At 39.5% G+C, this 20,637-nt stretch overlaps 1 protein-coding gene across 3 annotated transcripts in view; it reads right to left on the bottom strand.

Moving 5' to 3' along the window:
- The window catches only part of nme7 (NME/NM23 family member 7), a 191,276-nt gene that overhangs the window by 161,010 nt on the left and 9,629 nt on the right, over positions 1-20,637 (bottom strand). For all 3 annotated transcript variants that reach the window (XM_078559682.1, XM_078559683.1, XM_078559684.1), the window contains exon 2: positions 2,534-2,641. In XM_078559682.1, coding sequence (XP_078415808.1) covers positions 2,534-2,641 — 108 coding nt within the window. The remainder of the gene's footprint in view (positions 1-2,533; positions 2,642-20,637) is intronic.

Raw genomic sequence — 20,637 nt, 5'->3', positions numbered from 1 at the left:
ATATAAATACAGCAAGTGGTAATGACCTGGAAATCACTGCTTATGAGGATAGTGGAAGTGGAGACGATCATTGATTTTAAAAGAAAATTGAATAGGCACTGGAGGGAAATAAACTTGCAGGGCTACAGGGATAGAGCTGGAAAATGAGACTGTCTGGACTGCTCTACAGAAAGCCAGCATGCACTAATGGCCTAAATGGCCTTCTTCTGAGCCATAATGACTTTATGACTCTATAATGCAGATTTAGTTAACAATATCTTTTGCAGCTGGTGACCACATTGCATTGCAATGATTTATACCAAAAATCTGATTTCAAAGACTATTTGCATCATCTCATTTGAGGGATTAATGAACGATTAGGTGTTTCATCTTTTTAATGGACTAGATTAAGCTCCCTGCCCCATCTGATAGTAACAGCAGCATTTCACCAAGTTGATCTAAATCCAAAATCATATTTAATGAACCAAGAAAATAGGTGAGTGAAGAGTTGACACTTAAGTGATCATCATGTCCCACAACAAGGCTTGAACAGAATAACTAAAGTGAAAAACTGATGGAACTCTGTTGCCTCATCTCTGACCTCATTTAGATTAAGCCAGAAATATTTTGGATAAAGTTATTTTGCACAAACTTAAAATAGCCTCAACTGATGTATTCTACTAAACTGTTCTATTCTCATCTCCCTTTGAGTAGAGGGAGCATCTTGTTAAAAAAGTAAATTATTTGCTTAAGAAATACAACATCAACTTTTTCTGTTTGATTAAAGAAAAACAAACTTCCATTAAATTATAAAATGAATTAAAATCACCAGGTTGGAAACTAAGCAACGTTAAACCTTTAGGCACTCATGTACAAGGAACTTAAAAAGATACAAATTAGTTCCAGTTCTAAAATCCATTAACAACTTGTTTTGTACTAGATAAGGAGATATTTACAATCCCTAGAATCTTAGAATATTTTTATTCTATCCATAGTGACATGAAGGTCAGAAGCAGTAATGGGTACCCGATTTCAATCCAAAAATCTGGCACAAATTCTAATTGTATAGTACTTTTGTCCTTAACTATATACTTTTAATTATCAGCTCTACCAAACGCTTAAGACTATTTAAAGCTACTGTTTCTTCTGTATCATGCAACAACACACAATTGCTCCTTGACTTATGTTGCAGAGATCCCTTGTGGCTGCTTGAAGAGCCTAAGCTGTAAAAGTTGAAGGCAATAAATGACCTTCATAGCCAGCTAGAACAGCACTTGAAGGGTCATGAAGACTCGAAACGTTGACTGATTTCTTCTCCACCGATGCTGCCAGACCCGCTGAGTTTTTCCAAGTAATTCTGTTTTTGACTTGAAAATAAGCGTGAATTCAGATTTTCAATCAGAAAGTCACAAGAGATGGCCAACTGCAGATTTGGAGAAGCTAACTCTTCTGGCACAGAACTCCTCAGAAAAGTCCTCATAAGACCTATGCAATCTGTAGATTCTTAGGAGGGAGGGATAAATGTCAAGTAGGATGCAGTCATCTTTCATGATACCCAATTCTCCTTGCAAAATGCTGCTGATCTTCCTTCTCCTCAAATAATAATTATTCCCCAAGGAAAAAGGCATAACAGCCTTTAAGTCAACCTGATGTTTAGGTTGAAAATCTTCAGGCTGGGCGAGACATTAGTACTTAGTCAAAATCAAGGGCAGGTCTCAGTAAGTGCAAAGCAAAACTGCCTCATTAAGTTAGGTTTATGTTCTAAGAATGTGAGTAGCAATGGTAATTTTTTGCTTATTCCTAGTTGATGTTGTAACTTATTTTTAAACAAGTGAGAAAGTGAATGACTTTACAAAATCATTTTAAGAGCGGCATTAAAATTAACTAAGTAGAATGGAGTTACGTGCACACCAAAGGCGGCAGGTTATATTTTTTGAAAGATATTAAAAACAGTTGAATTTTTAATATAAAAAAGAGACAATGTGATTGGTAATTTGTGTGATCACACAAATTACCAATGTTTTTAAATTTAATTTCAGTCTTGTTCTATACATCTGGAACCTCAATCAACCATCATGTACAGAAGAATCCCCAAAGGATAATAAAATTGACAGATAACCATGCTTTCCTAGGCATGGAAATGAATACAATGACCATAACTTAAAACATGTTGTCATATTTGATCAAGAAAGGGAGATAATATCCAAGGGGAAAAAAATGAAATACAAGGAGAATCTACGGAATTGAAATGATGTTTTGTGTAAGGTTTTGTCCTGAGAAGGTTCTGGCAGATCATTAGAATGATGAATAATAGAGATACTGATAATGAAGCTTCCACTGTATTTGTAACATTGAATTATAGCTCTATATAGATATTTTGTTCAATATTCTACTCACTTGTATACCGAGACTAATTGAATTTCTGCCACCTTCTGCCAAAGCCAATATTGGCCACCACAGCAGAGACCAGGGCTTGATTTTGTGTCCAATCTGGCACTTAATTTAAGAATTTTTTTAAAAAAAACAGCACCCAGAAGCAAAACAAAACTCTTACCATTTCAATAGATCCATCTTTTGGATGAAACAGAAATATGTAACGCCGAATTAGACTAGCACTTGCATCATACCATTCAGCTATGAACGAAAATTGTTCTTTGTGATCCTAAAAGGGGAGGGGGAAAGAAAAAAAACAGTTATTAACAACACACATTTTCAGTTCCTGTTGTAATTTATAAATTGTTATTTTCATAATTTATTCCTTATGTTGCTAAAGCAGAATTTAAGTTGGCTGAAAAATCCTGGACTGAAATGCAATAGTTTACTATTTATGCAAATTTTAATCTGAAACTAAACTTGAAATAACACTCAACATCAAGCTCCACTAAAATATGCTCCTGTGGGAATTATTGTGCTGGATAGGAGATTATGTGAAGAATAAAGATTGTCTTGAGATAGGCAACGTGTATTTCCCATCTGCTACACATTGCGCCCTACCAGTCTATACATTCATTCTCCATCATCCTCCACCATTTCCATCACCAAATACATCTTTTCCCCCCAACTTTTAGCATTCTGAATGGACTATTCACCACACCCTGGTCCACTATTTCACCACTGCCAACATCCCCTGCAGGTGTAGGAAATGCAACAACTGCACTTTTAGCTCCTCCCTTCCCACAGTCCAGGGCTCCAAACATGTTTTCAAGATGAAACAGCAATTTGCTTTTATTTCTTTCAATTAAGTACACCATATTTGCTGCTTTCGATACAGCCTCCTCTACGTTGGATACGCCAAACATATCAGGTGTGACTTTGTGGAACACTACCATTCAATCTGCAAATGCAACCCCAAACTCCCGCTGGTCAGATTAATTTTTTTTTGTTGAAAAATATACTTTATTCATAAAATATCTGGCAGAACATTCCGAACCATTTCAAAATCACCATCACATAAGTACAATCAGATTCAAATTCTCCACCTGACTGCTATTCAGACCTTTGTCCTCAATCTCCTACATGGTTCCATGAAGCTTAACAAGGAAAAGCACCACACTTTTCAATTAGGCATTTTACAGACTGCCAGTATTAACATAGAGTTCAACAATTTCAGATCATAGTCTCTGGCCCCAATTTTTGGGACAGCGGCAATGAGTGATGATTCTGCTATTCCGATTTAAACCCTACCTAGACTCAACTTTTGCTTCGTTACTTTCCCATTACCATATCCTTTTCATCCCTTTGATCATTTAATCTCTCTTGCTTTCCACCTTATCACAGGCCTTCTGTTTATTCCACCCCAGCCTTTACTTGCCCTTGTATTTGCATAAAACCTGTTACATCTCTAGTTTTTTTCCCCAATTCTGCCAAAAGCTCTTCATCATGAAATGTTAACTTTGATTTTTTTTGCACAGACGTTTCCTGACCTGTTGAGCATTTCCAGCACGTCCTGTTTTTATTTTAATTTCTGTTTTCCAGTAGCTATATTATTTTGCTTTTCTGGAAGGTCTTTGAAGTCTGGAACAATGAAGGAGGTATCACTTTTTAATGTTAGCATTAGGTGCTACAGGGACATATATTAAATCCATGGCAAAAAGCCACACTGTTGATTTTAAAAGCTACATTGTTGACCCAAATAGCCTCTGTGCTGTATCATTCCATGATTTTATGATTCCCTTGGAGATTATCTAATTTTATGCATATGCAACTTGGCAAAGGTAACTTTGTATTGGGCTTGCATTAATGCCCTGAAAATTTCATTACAGCACCAAAGAGCAGGAACCCCAGGCATCAGGCATTGAAATTGAACAGTAGCAGCGAGCAGTAGCTAACTGAAAAGACTATGAACTCCGAGCACCAGGGATTGAAAAGGAGAGGTAGCATACAGCAGGAGCTGATGCTAAACAAACAATGGGAAACTAAAAAAAGTGACGACACAGTCAGAAAAGTGAGAAGTGTTGGAAGCCAGGTACCCTTTAAGTAAATAAATACCCTCGATCTAAGAAGACAACTAGACCAAGAGCAGCATGGGAGAAGTTACATCACAGGACAAGGAGGTTTTTATAATGAGCTGCTGAGTATTTCAACAGTCACAGATTGTAACTCTTTCGAGTACATTCACAGTTCTTGGTTTCCGGGAGTGGGACATGAACCCACAACCTTCTGATTCAAAGGCGAGGGTGCTATGAACTGAGCCACAGCTGACACCTCATCATAGGACAAGGAAATGTAGTCAATGAAAGTCTCCAGGTAAACATTTAATTGAATCTACCTAAAAGTTAAACTAGATCATTAATAAGCTTACTTTTTGTTTTTAAACTAAATTGATTAATTAGGGATGGCATTACATGTGATGTGCTCCAAATGCTGCACATGGGAGTTTATGGATAGAGCTGCAATCCCAGAAAACCAGATCTGCCGCAAGTGTCTGCATCTCAAGGAATATCAGTCCAGAGATGTTGCACTGGAATCTGAATTGCAGGCATTACAGGGTTTCAGGAAGGCAGGAGAGTTACTTTGACACTTTGATCCAGGAGGCAGTCATCGGGCTTAGGTAAAGAAGTGCTGTAGATCTGTCAGTGCTTAGGGACAGGGGGATGTGAATGCAAGTCAATCAACTCATGGAATCCCAGATGCAGTACTGGAGAACCTGACTTTGCAATTATTCAACACATATGAGAATTTGCTACTCATGTAGTAAAGTTTGGAAGGTGGATGAACAAATTGTCTAAGGCACAATTGAACAGGATGCCATTCAAATGGGGGAGTGAAAAAGAATGTTTCAGTGATACAGAATAGTATGCTCAGGGCCTAGATACTTTTCTCTGCAGTCATGACCAGGAATTATCAAGGCTGTGTTGTGTGCCTGGTGCCAGGGTTCAGGATATCTCCTTGTGCTGGACAAGATCTTGGAATGAGAGGGGGAGGGTCCAGTTGTTGTGGTACCACTTTGGAACAAATGACATTGGTAGAACCAGGAATGAGATTTTGCTGTGAAAGTATTATGACCTGGAATCTAAATTAAAATACAGAACCTTACAGGTAATAATTGCTGAATTGTTACCTGAGCCACATGTAAATTGGCATGGGGACAAGCAGGTTAGAGGGTTAAATACATGGCTGAAAGAGTGGTATGGGAGGAAGGGGCCTTGCTTCATAGGCTACTGGCATGAGTACTGGGGAAAAAGTGAGCTGTTCCACTGGGACGGGCTCTACTAAAACTAGGCTTGGATCAGTATACTGGCAAGTTGAATGACTTTTAATTTTAAAATTTAACATGTTTTTTTTTAAATGTTAGATATTTCTTCAACATATTAGGTCAGTAAATTGCCCTTCAGGAAATAAATGATAACTATGTAAATGCAGCTTCACATATTTGTAAATGCATGGGTAAACTACATATTAGAAGAAAAAGATTATATTATATAATTCAGTTTACTGAAACTGAAATAGTAATAGCACCCACCCACTGAGTTATTTTAGAATGGGAATGGTATTCAGCTTTCCTTTTTGAAAAGTAGCATTCCTCCTGGTGCTCAGTCGCTAAAGAGAAACCAATGCAACAAATCAGATTTCTCTGTAAAAATGTCAGTTAAAATGCTGTATTGCAAACATATCAAGTCTATGGCAATCTTAGAGATTCTGAAAAAAATAAGATTTAAAAATAAAATCATTACTTTTAAATTCATGGCGAGTGACATACTAATCACAATACCTAAAAAAAACTCAATTTCTGCAGTAATCTGGACTGAAAAGAGTCTTACATTATCATAGTGCGATTTGAATTTTGAAAGCACAACTCCCAGGACCTACCTGTTAATGAGCACAAAAGCTGATGTCATGTTAGTACTTCAAACCCCCAATTAAAATACTTCTCCATTATATTTTGTTTCAAATAAACTCTTGTCCCTTATTCTAGCATAAACCTTACTGAATTGTTCCATTTTTAGTGGATTGCAGAACAGAATAGAAATTCAGAATGATTATACAGCGCTAATCATCGCAAAATACAAAAACATGAATTTAAGAACATTTTAATCATTTAACAATTATGCCGCACTACAAACCATTGTGTCACAAAACCAATCAGCTATGAAAATTATCAGCATGAGACACATCTCAAGTCTTAACAATCTTCAACAAATACCGAAAACATAATGTGCAGCCCTTTGTTGAAGAGGCAGTACATTCTGTGTCACAACCACCAGGATCTAATACTGAGATGTTGAGAATAATTACAAAGCTCAAAACAAAATACAGCATTTGATGGCTGAGAAGACCAAGATAAAGGCAAAGACTGGGAAAAACAAAGAGGAATGTGAGACCATGAGAACTGAGGGGGAGCAAAAGAATCTACAAAACAATAAAGAACAAATATATCAGATAAGAAAGAGAACAGTTGAATCCTTTTTAAATAATAAAAACAAATTTGCTATGTGGAAAACTCCCCCGACACATATTAAACATCCCCATCCACTATAGAACTGCCTCTTGGCAATATGAACAATCAAATTCACTTTCAAAGGAGTCAGAATTTGACTCCTTCAAGGTTGTAACTTTTCGGGATTGCATAATGAAGCGCAGCTGAAGTGAACAGAAACACTGCTGGATTGCTCATAAAATCGATCATATTGGTTGCACAAACCTGATAAAAACTTGGAGAAAATGTACTGAGGTGCAAAATGAAAAGTCAAAGCTTCCCTCATCCTAATTCATGCTACATAATAGTTAAATATAGCCCTGATTTTAAAATGAGGCAAGCATCAAGCAGTGAGCTATTGGGAAAGGAGAAAGCTCACAACAATTCACTGGCGTGAGCCCCTGGTTATATTAACATCTAGGCCTCATTATGATAGCCGAGTGCTGACCCCTACCCCATCCCATTACAAACATTACAGTGGCAGGATCAGGAAAGCATACAACAGCAGGGACACAAGGAATTGATGCACAGTAATATAGGTTTTGGGAGAAGATTCCAGGTGATTGTGGTCACAGGAAGAAGATGGGATTCCTGGGACAAAGGAGGTTCAAGATTCCTTATGGGGCCTAAGGTAGAGGTCCTGCTTCTCCTGGCCTACAAGGCAACCTGTAAAAAAATTTTTGTAAAGTTTATCTGCCGCCGCTTCTAACCCTAAATCCAATCTACAGCAACTTCACGGGCTGTATGTGGCCAAAGGTAACAATTCAACTCCAAATTATGTCATTGGCTCAGAAGTTTGAGCATTTAAGGCCTTTATCTACCTGCCTTTGGGAAGGGCCTCACAAGCCTCCTGAAACCAAGGAGTGAAAATGCAGCAGACATCACGCATTCCCTCTTTGTGTAAGACATGATGGATTAAAATTTGGGGCTTATGTGGTTAAATGAAATATACAAAAAGACTAATTGAGTTACCTAGTCCCAATAGATAATGCCAGATTACCGACTATAGGTAAACATCCATCCAAAATAATCATATCAATCGGGAAAGAGTATAGCTTATTTAAACTAAAATTACAGTAAAAATCTGCACAGGAGTTCACTGATTAACAAACCAGAAAAAAAACTAATTTTTGAGCTTAGATATATGCATCATGTCAGGTCCTCTTTTGCAGAAAAAAGTCAGACAGTAATGCTCCCTAAATTTTTTGCAGACTCGATCATGGTGGAGTTGAGCACTGGAACATCAACACATAATGCCATAGACTAAAAGAATGGAGGTTCAATCAGCCACGTTACTTCAATCCCGAACAGGGCAAATGCAATGTTGACATTAAATCATCCTTCAATACATTAGTCTTGGCCCAGTGGTATCAGCTGCATTGGGGTCAAAAGGTTGCAAGTCCCAGTTTACACATTTTAGTTGATGCATTAGGGTAGTACTAACGGAGTGCTGCAATATTAGAGATGCAATCTGTTGGATGAGATGCTAAATCAAGGCCTCAGTTGGACATAAAAGACCCCATGGTAAAATTCATAAGAGAACTGGGGAGCTCACAGTGTATATATTTTTTTTAAAACTTAAGCCTGTATTTGGCAAAAAATTGTTCACAAAGCTGCTTCTTGAAGATGCTTCGTATCCTGACCAATAATTATCTGTCTACTATTGCAACAAAAAGAGAATCCTTTTCTATGCATAAGAAAATTCAAGCAAGCCCAAATTGGGTTACCCATTCTGCATGCCTGCCCGACAAATTTATATTTCCAGACAATATTATTCATAGCTGTAAACATTTTGTTCGTGGAATTAATGCATATCCGAACCAATTAGTTTATATTATTTGTTTTACTTATACTCAAACTTCTGAAATGTATTTATATTAGGTTAGCATCAGTGAGGACATGAGAAGCACAAATTACCATAAATAGATTAGTTGGTGCAGAATTGCACAATATAGTTACATAACTGCATTTTTTTTATTGAAAAAGAACAGCATGGAACAAGAAAAGGCAATGTAGTTCATCTAAATTGCTCTTTCCACCACAACAGAAGTAATTTGCACTATGAACTCTCCCCAAATTAGATATACTGACATGGTTAAGTAATCACATAACATTTACAAGATTAAACTCTCCCCTGTAACCACAAATTTTGAGATAGCAACCTAAAATTCCAAAATAGCAAAGGTGCATATAGATAAGAAAGGCTAGAGATAGGGAGAATTTAAAGGGGTTTAAACACGAGGATGAAGATTTTAAATTGGAGGCATTAAGGAACTGGGAGACAACATAAATCACAAAGCACAGGGGTGAAAGGAACTGCGTACAGGATAAAATATCGGCAGTAGAATTTTGGATGAGCTGAAGTTGAGAAAGAGTAGAGGATAGAAGGCTGGCCAGAAAAGTATTGCTGCTGTGATATGATGTATATATACCTTTAAGAGAGTGTATCTTAAACTCCTGTCACTCACTACCACCTTGACACAGGATGTGATATATTACTCCCATGGCTTGTATTCAGTCTACAGCAGCAGATGGCAGGAGTCAGATGTGTATATTTAGCCTCCTAGTTAACATTACTTGTATATAGTTTTATCTTCCAAACAAAGAACACATTATTGTTTCACCAATCCTGGTTGTGCAATTGATATATTTACAGCAAATTGATGAATATAACATGGTGGCAGCATGACTTTTGGAGATTTGACTCAGAAGTATACAGGCCTCAACTCTTCCACATAGAGAAGAATTCACATGGAGGTGAAACAACTATAAGGAACTCACCATGTGCAAGTGATTCTATAGTTCTGCAGGAATTCTACACTCTCGACCTTTATTCTGGGACTCTCAGCCAGCAGACATCAGGTCTCGGTAAGATTGTTCAAATTTGGAAGGGCTTAAATAGTTTAAGTCTACCTGCTGTGAAGTTTGTGGAAGAACAGAGACTAAACAGCAGACTGCAGGTGGTCTAGCTTTAAGCAGAACTCACAGACAGAGGAATCCGTTACTACTGCTAGCTGTCCTTAGAGAAGGTCAGGGGAAGTTAAAACATTGAAGGCTGGGTTGGGAAGAAGACTCCACCCAGTAACAGCTCCCAGCAGCTCTTGCCAGCTAAAAGATTGCAGTAAAACGTCTATTCTTACTGATTGATTTCATCTTTGAAGGTTGAATTTTCATGTCTAAAATCACTGTTTCCTGGACAGAGCTTCAGTAAGCCCAAGAAAGGAGGAACAAAGCTCAAGAGTGCCACCTTTGCAATCAAGCAACAACCTATGATCAGCCAAGGCAGTGGCCACTTAAGGTACTGCAATTCAGAGTCAAAAAGCCTGAATAGCTGCCAAAAGTTCCAGAAAGCATTAAAAATCCTGCAAAGATGATCACAAAATTTCTAACACTCAATTGGAAGGCAGCATACCTCCTTTCTGAGTTTACTTTATTCCAACAACATATAGAGCTATGTTTCCTGGACCTCAATATTTCCAAAGCAGATAAACAAGCCAATAAAATTAAAATTGCTAAGGAAATGAAGGCCTCCACCGTGTGAACATGTCAGGTCTGTCCAACAACCATCTTAAAAATCCAAATAAAATATGGCCAACACCTGAAGATCAATTACATGTGAAGCTCAACTTCAGGATACACCAACATCTACTTACTTTGGAAGCATCAATGCAGAAAGCAAAGACCAAAACAAGTCGTTTGACATCACAAAAAACTATACCCTAGGTTAGACACGTACAGCATTCCAACCAACCAAGAGCAAGTACCAGACATCATCAAGACAAGATTCATAAAATCAATAAAAATACATAGCCCAATGATGAGGATGCCCAGCACATCCATAAACAAAGTGAGCTGACATTCAGCATGATTAACATCAAAGAATGTATTGGCACAGTAATGCCAACAGAAACCTTTGCCACCATCCAGATTACATGCTCAGAGATGCAGGGCCAGCAAAATTTATATGCAAAACTGGACACCAGTGAAGGTGCAAACATCATTCCACTTCGTGAAGTAAATGTAAGTACCCAGAAAAGTGGCAAGTGATGGTTCAACCAACCAATGCCAAACTTACTGCATACAATGGCTTGGAGATTCCATTCCTGGGATCCATTACATTTAAGTGTCGCTACAACAACTCACTCTGGTCACCTCAGATATTTTATCTGTGAACACCATGGGTCCAGTGATGACAGGCTTACTGGCATGCAGGGACCTGACCATGGTCATCATCTATCATCTCATCAAACAATGACAAGGACCACAGACCACAAGGAGCACCACTGGAAATCCTGTACTTACACTGGGAGAAGATCACTTAATTGTAATGCAGATCATCAGCCAACTCAGTTGGAATCAAATATGTATGCCCATTCCAACTTTGTAAAGTTCACTGCACTGCAGAACCGATGCAGAATTACTACTCAGTAGACAAGTGTGGCAAACACTCCCCAGTCATCATTCATTGACACTCCCAGGAGTATAAAATGCATTACTCGAGAAACAAGATGCCCATGACCAAAATACAGGTAATAACATACCCAACGTGAACATTGGACAGAAAGTTAAAGCACAACACCCAAATGATAGCACGTGGATTCCAGCAGAAATCGTCAGCATAGGCCCAGAACTAAAATCATATGAAGTACAACACCAAATGGCTTGGCAGTGAGACGAAACATATGCCAAATCAGAACAATACCACAACCAGAAACACCAAGTATTGCAAACAGAACATGGTCTAAGATGCAACACGAACAAAACACCCCTATCCAGCATTCTGAAAACATAGAGCAGCCTCCAATCAAGATCTCCATGGATGGAAGTCTAGATGGATAAGGAAGCCGCTGATACGTTTCAGACTTGTAAATTTAATGCTTTACGTCTGAATAAACCATTATATAAATCTTATTTTATTTTGTTGTCATGCAAATGGTTTGATTCTTTAAGGGTAAACCGACAGTTTAGAAAAAAATGGAGTGTTCTGTGCCATGAAAACATAATAATTCTCATAACATTATTGTGATTTATTGTAAAGGTAGGTTAATCTTGGGGTTTGGATAGTTTGTGTGTGTGTGTGTGGGGTTGGGGGGGGGGGGGGCTGCTGCGTGCACATGCAGGGGATTTAACGGAATTGGAGACAGCTGGTCTGGAGGCTTTGAGTTATCAAAAAGAAGCCAGGTTTGAAATGCTAAATACGTAAATGTGGCTGAAGTTTTAGAATGTGAGGTATGAGGAAAATTTGCACTTACAGATAAATTAAGTTAGTTTGAATTTCAAAGAGATAGTAAGATGTTACACCTAGCCAAAAGAAGCTAAGTCAGTGTGTTTATTTTTCCCAAAGGTTACTGATAAAATTAGTACTATGAAAGATTTATATTATGAGAAAAATAAAGTTACAAAAACATGTGGGAACAATGAAATTTGCATTAAAAGGGAGAAACATGTATAAAGAAAATGAGGCTAATGTGTAAGAAGAGAAGACATTCTAAGATCTCAGACAAGCGTGTAAAGTCTCCAACATCTGTGCATCAAGTTGTTGTCTACAGGAACCAAAGCTGAGAAATCTCACTTTGAAAACTCACTGTTCAAGGTATTGTGTTGCTTTGCCTCGGTCTCTTTATATCTATTTGTTTTTACTGCTGCCTTAATAGAGGTGTAACTGGAAGCCAGATTAATTAAGGGTTTTAGGAGTTATTATAGTAGTAATTTGTAGACCTATGTATGTGCTCAAAATCCTTTCTTTTGTTAATAAATATTTAATTTAGTTTTCTAAAAAACCTCTGAAGTCATGGTAGTCTTATTACTTCTGAATTCAGGGCACACATCTCGAAATAGAACATAAATTGAAAAACAGTTGTGACCGCGTGATCAAGTTTCCCTCATGGATTTGATCCGCCTGGCACACATCATCTGCCACATCATAACATCTGATATGATATGGTCATCTTCCGAGATTCTATAGACTCTGGAACAGTTCCTACAGATTGGAGGGTAGCTAACGTAACCCCACTATTTAAAAAGGGAGGTAGAAAGAAAACAGGGAATTATAGACCAGTCAGCCTGACGTCAGTAGTGGGGAAAATCCTAGAGTCCATTATAAAAGATTTAATAGCTGAGCACTTGGAAAACAGTGGCAGAATCGGATAGAGTCGGCATGGATTTACGAAAGGGAAATCATGCTTGACAACGCTACTGGAATTTTTCGAGAATGTAACTAGTAGATTTGATGAGGGGGAGCCAGTGGATGTGGTTTATTTGGACTTTCAGAAGGCTTTCAACAAGAGGTAACACATAAGAGATTAGCGTGTAAAATTAAAGTGCATGGGATTGGGGGTAATGTATTGAGATGGATAGAAAACTGGTTGGCAGACAGGAAACAAAGAGTAGGAATAAGCAGGTCTTTTTCCTAATGGCAGGCAGTGACTAGTGGGGTACCGCAGCAATCAGTGCTGGGACTCCAGCTATTCACGATATATATTAATGATTTAGGTGAGGGAACTAAATGTAATATCTCCAAATTTGCAGATGACACAAAGCTGGGTGGGAGGGTGAGCTGTGAGGAGGATGCAGAGATGCTTCAGTGTAATTTGGATAAGCTGAGTGAGTGGGCAAATACATGACAGATGCAGTATAATGTGGATAAATGTGAGGTTATCCACTTTGGTAGCAAAAACAGGAAGGCAGATTATTATCTGAATGGCTATAAATTGAGCGAGGGGAATGTGTAACAAGACCTGGGTGTCCTCGTACACCAGTCGCTGAAGGTAAGCATGCAGGTGCAGCAGGTGGTATAGAAGGCAAATGGTATGTTGGCCTGCATAGCGAGAGGATTCGAGTGCAGGAGCATGGATGTCTTGCTGCAATTATATAGGGCCTTGGTGAGGCCACACCTGGAATATTGTGTGCAGTTTTGGTCTCCTTACCGGAGGAAGGATGTTATTGCTATAGAGGGAGTGCAGCGAAGGTTTACCAGACTGATTCCTGGGATGGCGGGACAGACATATGAGGAGAGATTGAGTCGGTTAGGATTATATTCACTGGAGTTCAGAAGAATGAGGGGGGATCTCATAGAAACCTATACAATTCTAACAGGACTAGACAGGGTAGATGCAGGAAGGATGTTCCCAATGGTGGGGGAGTTCAGAACCAGGGGTCACTGTCTGAGGATACGGGGTAGACCATTTAGGACTGAGATGAGGAGAAATTTCTTCACCCAGAGAGTGGTGAGCCTGTGGAATTCGCTACCACAGAAAGTAGTTGAGGCCAAAACGTTGTATGTTTTCAAGAAGGAGTTAGATATAGCTCTTGGGGACAAAAGGGATCAAAGGATATGAGGAGAAAGTGGGAGCAGGCTATTGAGTTGGATGATCAGACATGATCATAATGAATGGCAGAGCAGCTCGAAGGGCCAAATGGCCTACTCCTGCTCTATTTTCTATGTTTCTATGATGTATATGTACCTTCACAGGATGTGATTAGTCCCATGACTTGTATTCAGTCTACAGCAGCAGATGATAGGAGTATACTTAGTAAACATGTATGCTTAGTATACATGTATACTTAGCCTCCTAATTAACATTATTTGTAGATAGTCTTATCTTCAAATAAAGAACCCACATTATAGTTTCACTAATCCTTGTCATGTAATTGATAAGTTTACATCGAAAAGAAGAACGTAACATTGTCATAGTTGAGTGTGGAGACAACAAAGTCAAGAATGCAGGGCAGAAGATACACAAAGATAGGGGAAAGGTGAGCAATGTTAAGGAGGTGGATGCAGGTAGTTTTCATGATAAGAGAGGATATAGAGTTGTAAATGGTTTGAGGTCAAATAGGACACTAGGTTTGCAAACAGTCAGGCTCATCCTGAGATAATGGCCGGGAAGGCAAGTGGAATTGGTGACAAGTTTATGTTGGGAACCAAAGACAATAGCCTTTGCCTTCCATCAATGGGAAGCTGTAGCTTATCCAAGACCGGATGCCAGTCTTGACAATAGTTTGTGCAAGGACCAAAGAGATACTGGGGAGGAAGAGCTGGGTACCATCAGCTTATACTTGGAAGCTGACCATATAATAGCAAGGGGCAGCATGAGAAAGAGAAGGGCTCCATGGAAAATCATGGTGGTCAAAATCAGGAACACAAAACATTTGGAAGAAATCCCTGGATTCACTGGTGAAACATTCAAATATATATAATAGGAACTTTTTATGTACTGCAGAGTTTGACAATAAAAAACTATGCACTTAATTCTGTGCATTTATGAATTTTATTTAAACAAAACAAATTACAAGGTTTTTTACATTTTAACAAATGGGGGAGAAATGTTACCTTCCAACCACATATGATATACATAAGAACTAGGTAAGTTTAGCTTTTCTTCATAATTTAGACTAAGGCCAAGGATCATCCTGGTCACTTCTGCAAAGCCTTTCTAATGCACTTGTATCCATTTTTAGGGGCAGCTATCAAAGCTGGAAATCCATAATTGTCACCATGAGGTCTCTACAATAATCAATATAAAATGTCCTGAATCATTGCTTTCCAGTAGCCCATTTGCCTTATTGATAACCACCAGGCTATTGTAAATTATTCCCAAATCCTACAGAAATAGTTCTACAAGAGGAGTGACAGTACAGATCATAGCTTAACGAAGTAGAAATTGTTGAGACTGTATTTCTGTGCATATAATGGATATCATACTCTTAAGCACACTCATGAACGCATGCCCATATCAACACTCCCAAATTCATGCAATTCATTCATTACAATAAAATAGCTGGACATCCAGCATTTGATTGCTCTTCCTCCTGATGGTCAATGTCGTGCTTTCATAAAGCAATTTAAAGGCCTGTACCTCTTAAAGAGGAAATGCTCTTTAGCTGCAAACAATTATCTCTGGACAAAGGAAAGGCATAGGAGAAGGTGCAAGTGCCTCCCTCTTTCGATTTTCAGATACTGCTTTGGAGGGGGAGGAATATTTTCTATCAACTAAGCGACAGCAGAATTTCCAAACTCATTGCTTATTAAAAGTAGGCAAAGGTAGCAGAGTATGTAAATGTTAGTATATTCCATAGCGAATGGCTTTAATGAAGGAACTAGTTCATCATAATAACTAAGATGAGTTAGGAGGTTTGCCTATCATTACTCTGGAATTACACAGAACTTACAGCACAAACAGGCCATTTGACCCAATAGGTCGATGCTGATATTTATGCTCCACACAGGCATTCTCCCATCTTGCATCTCACCTTATCCATATATCCTTCTATTCCTTTCATCTCATTTGCTTCTACCCTTGCATTACCCATCTCTCCCTTGGTTGTCAGCATTCTCCACAAGATGAGGGCCATGATTTATTCATATGCTGTCCTGACTTGAAGAGCAAGTCATGGGCATCATGGGCAGGGGTGCAGTGGCATAGTGATATTGTCACTGGACTAGTTAAGAATGGAACCAGGCAAGAGCAGTCTAACCCAGCTGGACAACAGGGGAGAGGTGTTAGAATAGAATAGTGTGGTCAACTGAGTCAAAGGCTGCAGACAGGCCAAAAAGGATGACGAAGGAAAATTCACTATGTGACTTTGATAAAAGCTGTTTCCAGTACTGTGATGGGGCAGAAACCTGGTTGGAAGGATTCAAACATGGAATTCCAGGAAGGATAAGCATAAATTTGGGAGGTGACAACGCATGCAAGGACTTTGGGGAGGACAGGGAGATTGGAGACAGAATCATATTTTGCTGAGTCAAAATCCTGGAACTCCCTCCCTAACAGCACTGTGGGTGTACCTGCACCAAAAGCAGTCTATGTCCAAATGCAGCAAAACCTGGGCAACATCCAGGCTTGGGCTGACAAGTGGCAAGTAAAATTCATGCCACACAAGTGCCAGACAATGACCATCTCCAACAAGAGAGAATCTAACCATTGACCCTTGACGTTCAATGGCATTACCATCACTGAATCCCCCACTATCAACATCCTGGGAGTTACCATTGACAAGAAACGGAACTGGACTAGCCATATAAATACTGTGGCTGCAAGAGCAAGTCAGAGGCTGGGAATCCTGGATGAGTGCAGCTCCAACAACACTCAAGAAGCTAGACACTGTCCAGGACAAGGCAGTTTGCTTGATTGGCACCAGATCCACAAACATTAACTCCCTCCACCACCAACGCACTGTAGCAGCAGTGTTTACTATCTACAAGATGCACTGCAGAAATTCACCAAGGCTCCTTAGACAGCACCTTCCAAACCCACGACCATTACCATCTAGAAGGACAAGGGCAGCAGATAGATAGGAACACCACCGCCTGGAAGTTCCCATCCAAGTCACTCACCATCCTGACTTGGAAATATATCACCGTTCCTTCATTGTCGCTGGGTCAAAATCCTGGAACTCCCTTCCTAACAGCACTATGGGTGTACCTACACCACATGGTCTGTAGTGGCTCAAGAAGGTAGCTCACCACCATCTTCTCAAGGGCAATTAGGGATGGGCAATAAGGCCTACATCCTCTGAATGAATAAATAAAAAAGGATTGGAGAGCAGCTCACCATCACCTTCTCTGATTACCTTTGAGATGGGCTATAAATGCTAGCCTTGCCAGCAATGCCCACATCCCATAAACTAATTATAAAAAAAACTGCACTTATATAGTGCCTTTTACAACTTCAGTTTGAAATAAATACCTTTACAGATAATGGAGTAGCTTTGAAGTCCAGTCATCCATGTAGTGTTGGAAGCACAGGAGCCAATTTGCACACAGCAAGGTCACACAAACAGCAATGGATAATGACCAGATAATCTGATTTAGTGATGTTGGTTGAGGGATAAATAATGATCAGAGCCCCAGGGAAAATTCCTTTGCCTGGCTTTAACATTGCGCCATAGTTTTACATCCACCTGAATCTGCAGATGAAACCTCAGTTTTTATGTCTCATTCAAAGGCAGCACTTCCAAAGTACAGCACTTCCTTAGTACTGCAATAGGATGTCAGCCTAGATTTTGCAGCCAAATCTCTGGAATGGGGCTAAATCCACAACCTCTGACTCAGGCAAGAATGACATTAGCCAGCTGCAGAGAGAGGATAGTCCTTGTTAACTAGATGCCAACCTGCTACCTAATGATCTGGGTGAAACAGTGGGATATTGAGGACTGCTGCAGGATGAATGAATCATGACTACTGCAAGGAAGCTAGGCATAGACCTGTATGACTCATTACTCGTGGTCACAAACAGTTTGCAGATTAAGTGAATGGAAGCCTTTCCTGTTCAGAAACAGAGCTGCTTCCTGAGGGATAAGTGCATAGGGCTAAGCGTATACATTCTACAATTTCCTGCACTCATAGGAATCCAGTAATTTGTGCAAATCCCAGTACTCTTTCTTTCTGCTAATCAACCTTCTATTTAAATGGGGATGGGAATCCTTTACTTATTGTTCTTGAAAACTACTTACTAATTCACCATGATGTGCTGGGTGGGTTAAGGAAGTAATGTTTCAGGCGTGCATGGAGACCAGTTGCAGAAAAGGCCATTGATTCAGATATAGATTACATTTATTACATGCATTTGCCATGGGCCCCTATTGTGCACCCTGACCAAAATCATGCCACTCACCTATTCCCTGTTTAATGTCACACTCCTCATTTCAATTTTATGGTACCCATTTTGGACCCTGAAAGCCCAAAACACATCACAATTACTGCCCAAAGCAAGTCCTCACTGAATGATGTAATTTCAGGCATGATTGATTACTTAATTTATTGCTAAGTTCATTTATAATATACTCCCAGAAGACAAGATAATAAAGGGCATTGCATGTTGTGTTGTTTTTTAAAACACTACTTTTACTGCTCAAAAAAAGTTTAATACCGACAAATTTTAGACAATTAACAATATGAGTAAGAGAAAAGAACTCCGCACACTTTTGCTTCTACTCTGCTTTTTTTCCATTTTCATTCTGTTCTCACTACCATATGCAAAAAGAAAAAAAAACATTTTAGCAATCAGTTATTTTCAAAAAGCTGAAACAAAATGAACAGCAAAGTGATCTTTGGTGAGAAATCAGGTTCCTAGTAAAACTAGCAAATGCTGCCATCCAGTGATATAAACAGTCTCCAGTTTAAAATACAGTAATATGCTATTAAATTATTTCAGACCGATTATGGTCAGGTTTATTTACCCTTTGGTAAAAAAAAAATATTTTTTGTGGATGAACGCTTTGAGGAAGTAGTTTGAAATATTTTTTTTAAATTGTGCAGATTTCACACAAAAGTCTGTTCTAGGCCATCTCTAATTAAGAGGCATTTTTCCCTTCAGGCAAAGATTCATGCTGCCATTCAGTTCAGTGGATTTCACTAACTCTATGGTACTTTATCCATGTATTTATTCTTCATGTCATGTTCATGAAAATGAGGGCTGGCAGGCCATTTGGACTGAACCAAAGATGAGATAAAGGTGACAGGAACTGCCCTTGATATCAAGACAACATTTGACCAAGTGTGACGTCAAGGAGCCCCAGCAGAGTCAATGGGAATCAGGGGAATTCTCTCTGCTGGGTGGTCATACCTAACACAAAGAAAGGTGGTTGTGGTTGTGGGGGTCAGTCATCTCAGTTCCAGGACATCACTGCAGGAGTTCCTCAGGGTAGTGTACTAGGCCCAACCATCTTCAGCTGCTTCATAAATGACCTTCCTTCCGTCATAAGGTCAGACGTGGGGATGTTCGCTGATGATTGCACAATGTTCAGCACTATCCGCAAGCAAGACCTGGACAATATCCACGCTTGGGCTAACAAGTGGCAAGAAACATTCACGCCACACAAGTGACAGGCAATGACCATTTCCAACAAGACAGAATCTAACCATTGACAGTCAATGGCATTATCACCACTGAACTCCCCCACTATCAACATCCTGGGAATTGCCATTGATTAGAAACTGAACTGGACTAGCCATATAAATACTGTAGCTACAAGAGCAGGTCAGGGGCTAGGAATCCTGCGGCGGCTAACTCAGCTCGCAACTCCCCAAAGCCTGTTCACCATCTACAAACCACAGGTCAGGAGTGTGATGGAATACTCTCCACTTGCCTGGATGAGTGCAGTTCCAACAGCACTCAAGAAGCTTGACACCATCCAGGACAAAGCAGTTTGCTTGATTGGCATCCCATCTACAAACATTCATTCCCTCCACCACCGACGCACAGTAGCAGCAGTGGGTACCATTTACAAGATGCACTGCAGGAACTCACCAAAGCTCCTGAGACAGCACCTTCCAAACCCACGACCACTCCATCAAGAACGACAAGGGCAGCAGACACATGGGAGCACCACCACCTGGAAGTTCCCCTCAAAACCATTCTGACTCGAAAACATATCGCTGTTCCTTCACTGTCGCTGGGTCAAAATCCTGGAACTCTCTCCCTAACAGCACTGTTGGTGTACCTACACCACATGGACTGCGGCAGTTCAAGAAGGCAGCTCACCACCACCTTCTCAAGGGCATTTAGGGATGGGTAATAAATGCTGACCTAGCTAGCAACACCCATATCCCATAAATTAATACAAACAAACAAATCTTTTGCTCACTCAATACCTGCACACTCACACATATTTCCAAATAAGGGTCACTTCACAACAGTCAAGAAGGGGAACCCTATTCAAATCTTAACTTTCAAATGGCTTGGAAGGGAAATGTTAACATGTCATTTAGATATTGCTGGTAGAATGCAGAATTGTCC

Source organism: Cetorhinus maximus, chromosome 16 (genome assembly GCF_964194155.1).
Source record: "Cetorhinus maximus chromosome 16, sCetMax3.hap1.1, whole genome shotgun sequence".
NCBI lineage: Eukaryota > Metazoa > Chordata > Chondrichthyes > Lamniformes > Cetorhinidae > Cetorhinus > Cetorhinus maximus.
This window is presented reverse-complemented; position numbering and strand designations above follow the sequence as displayed.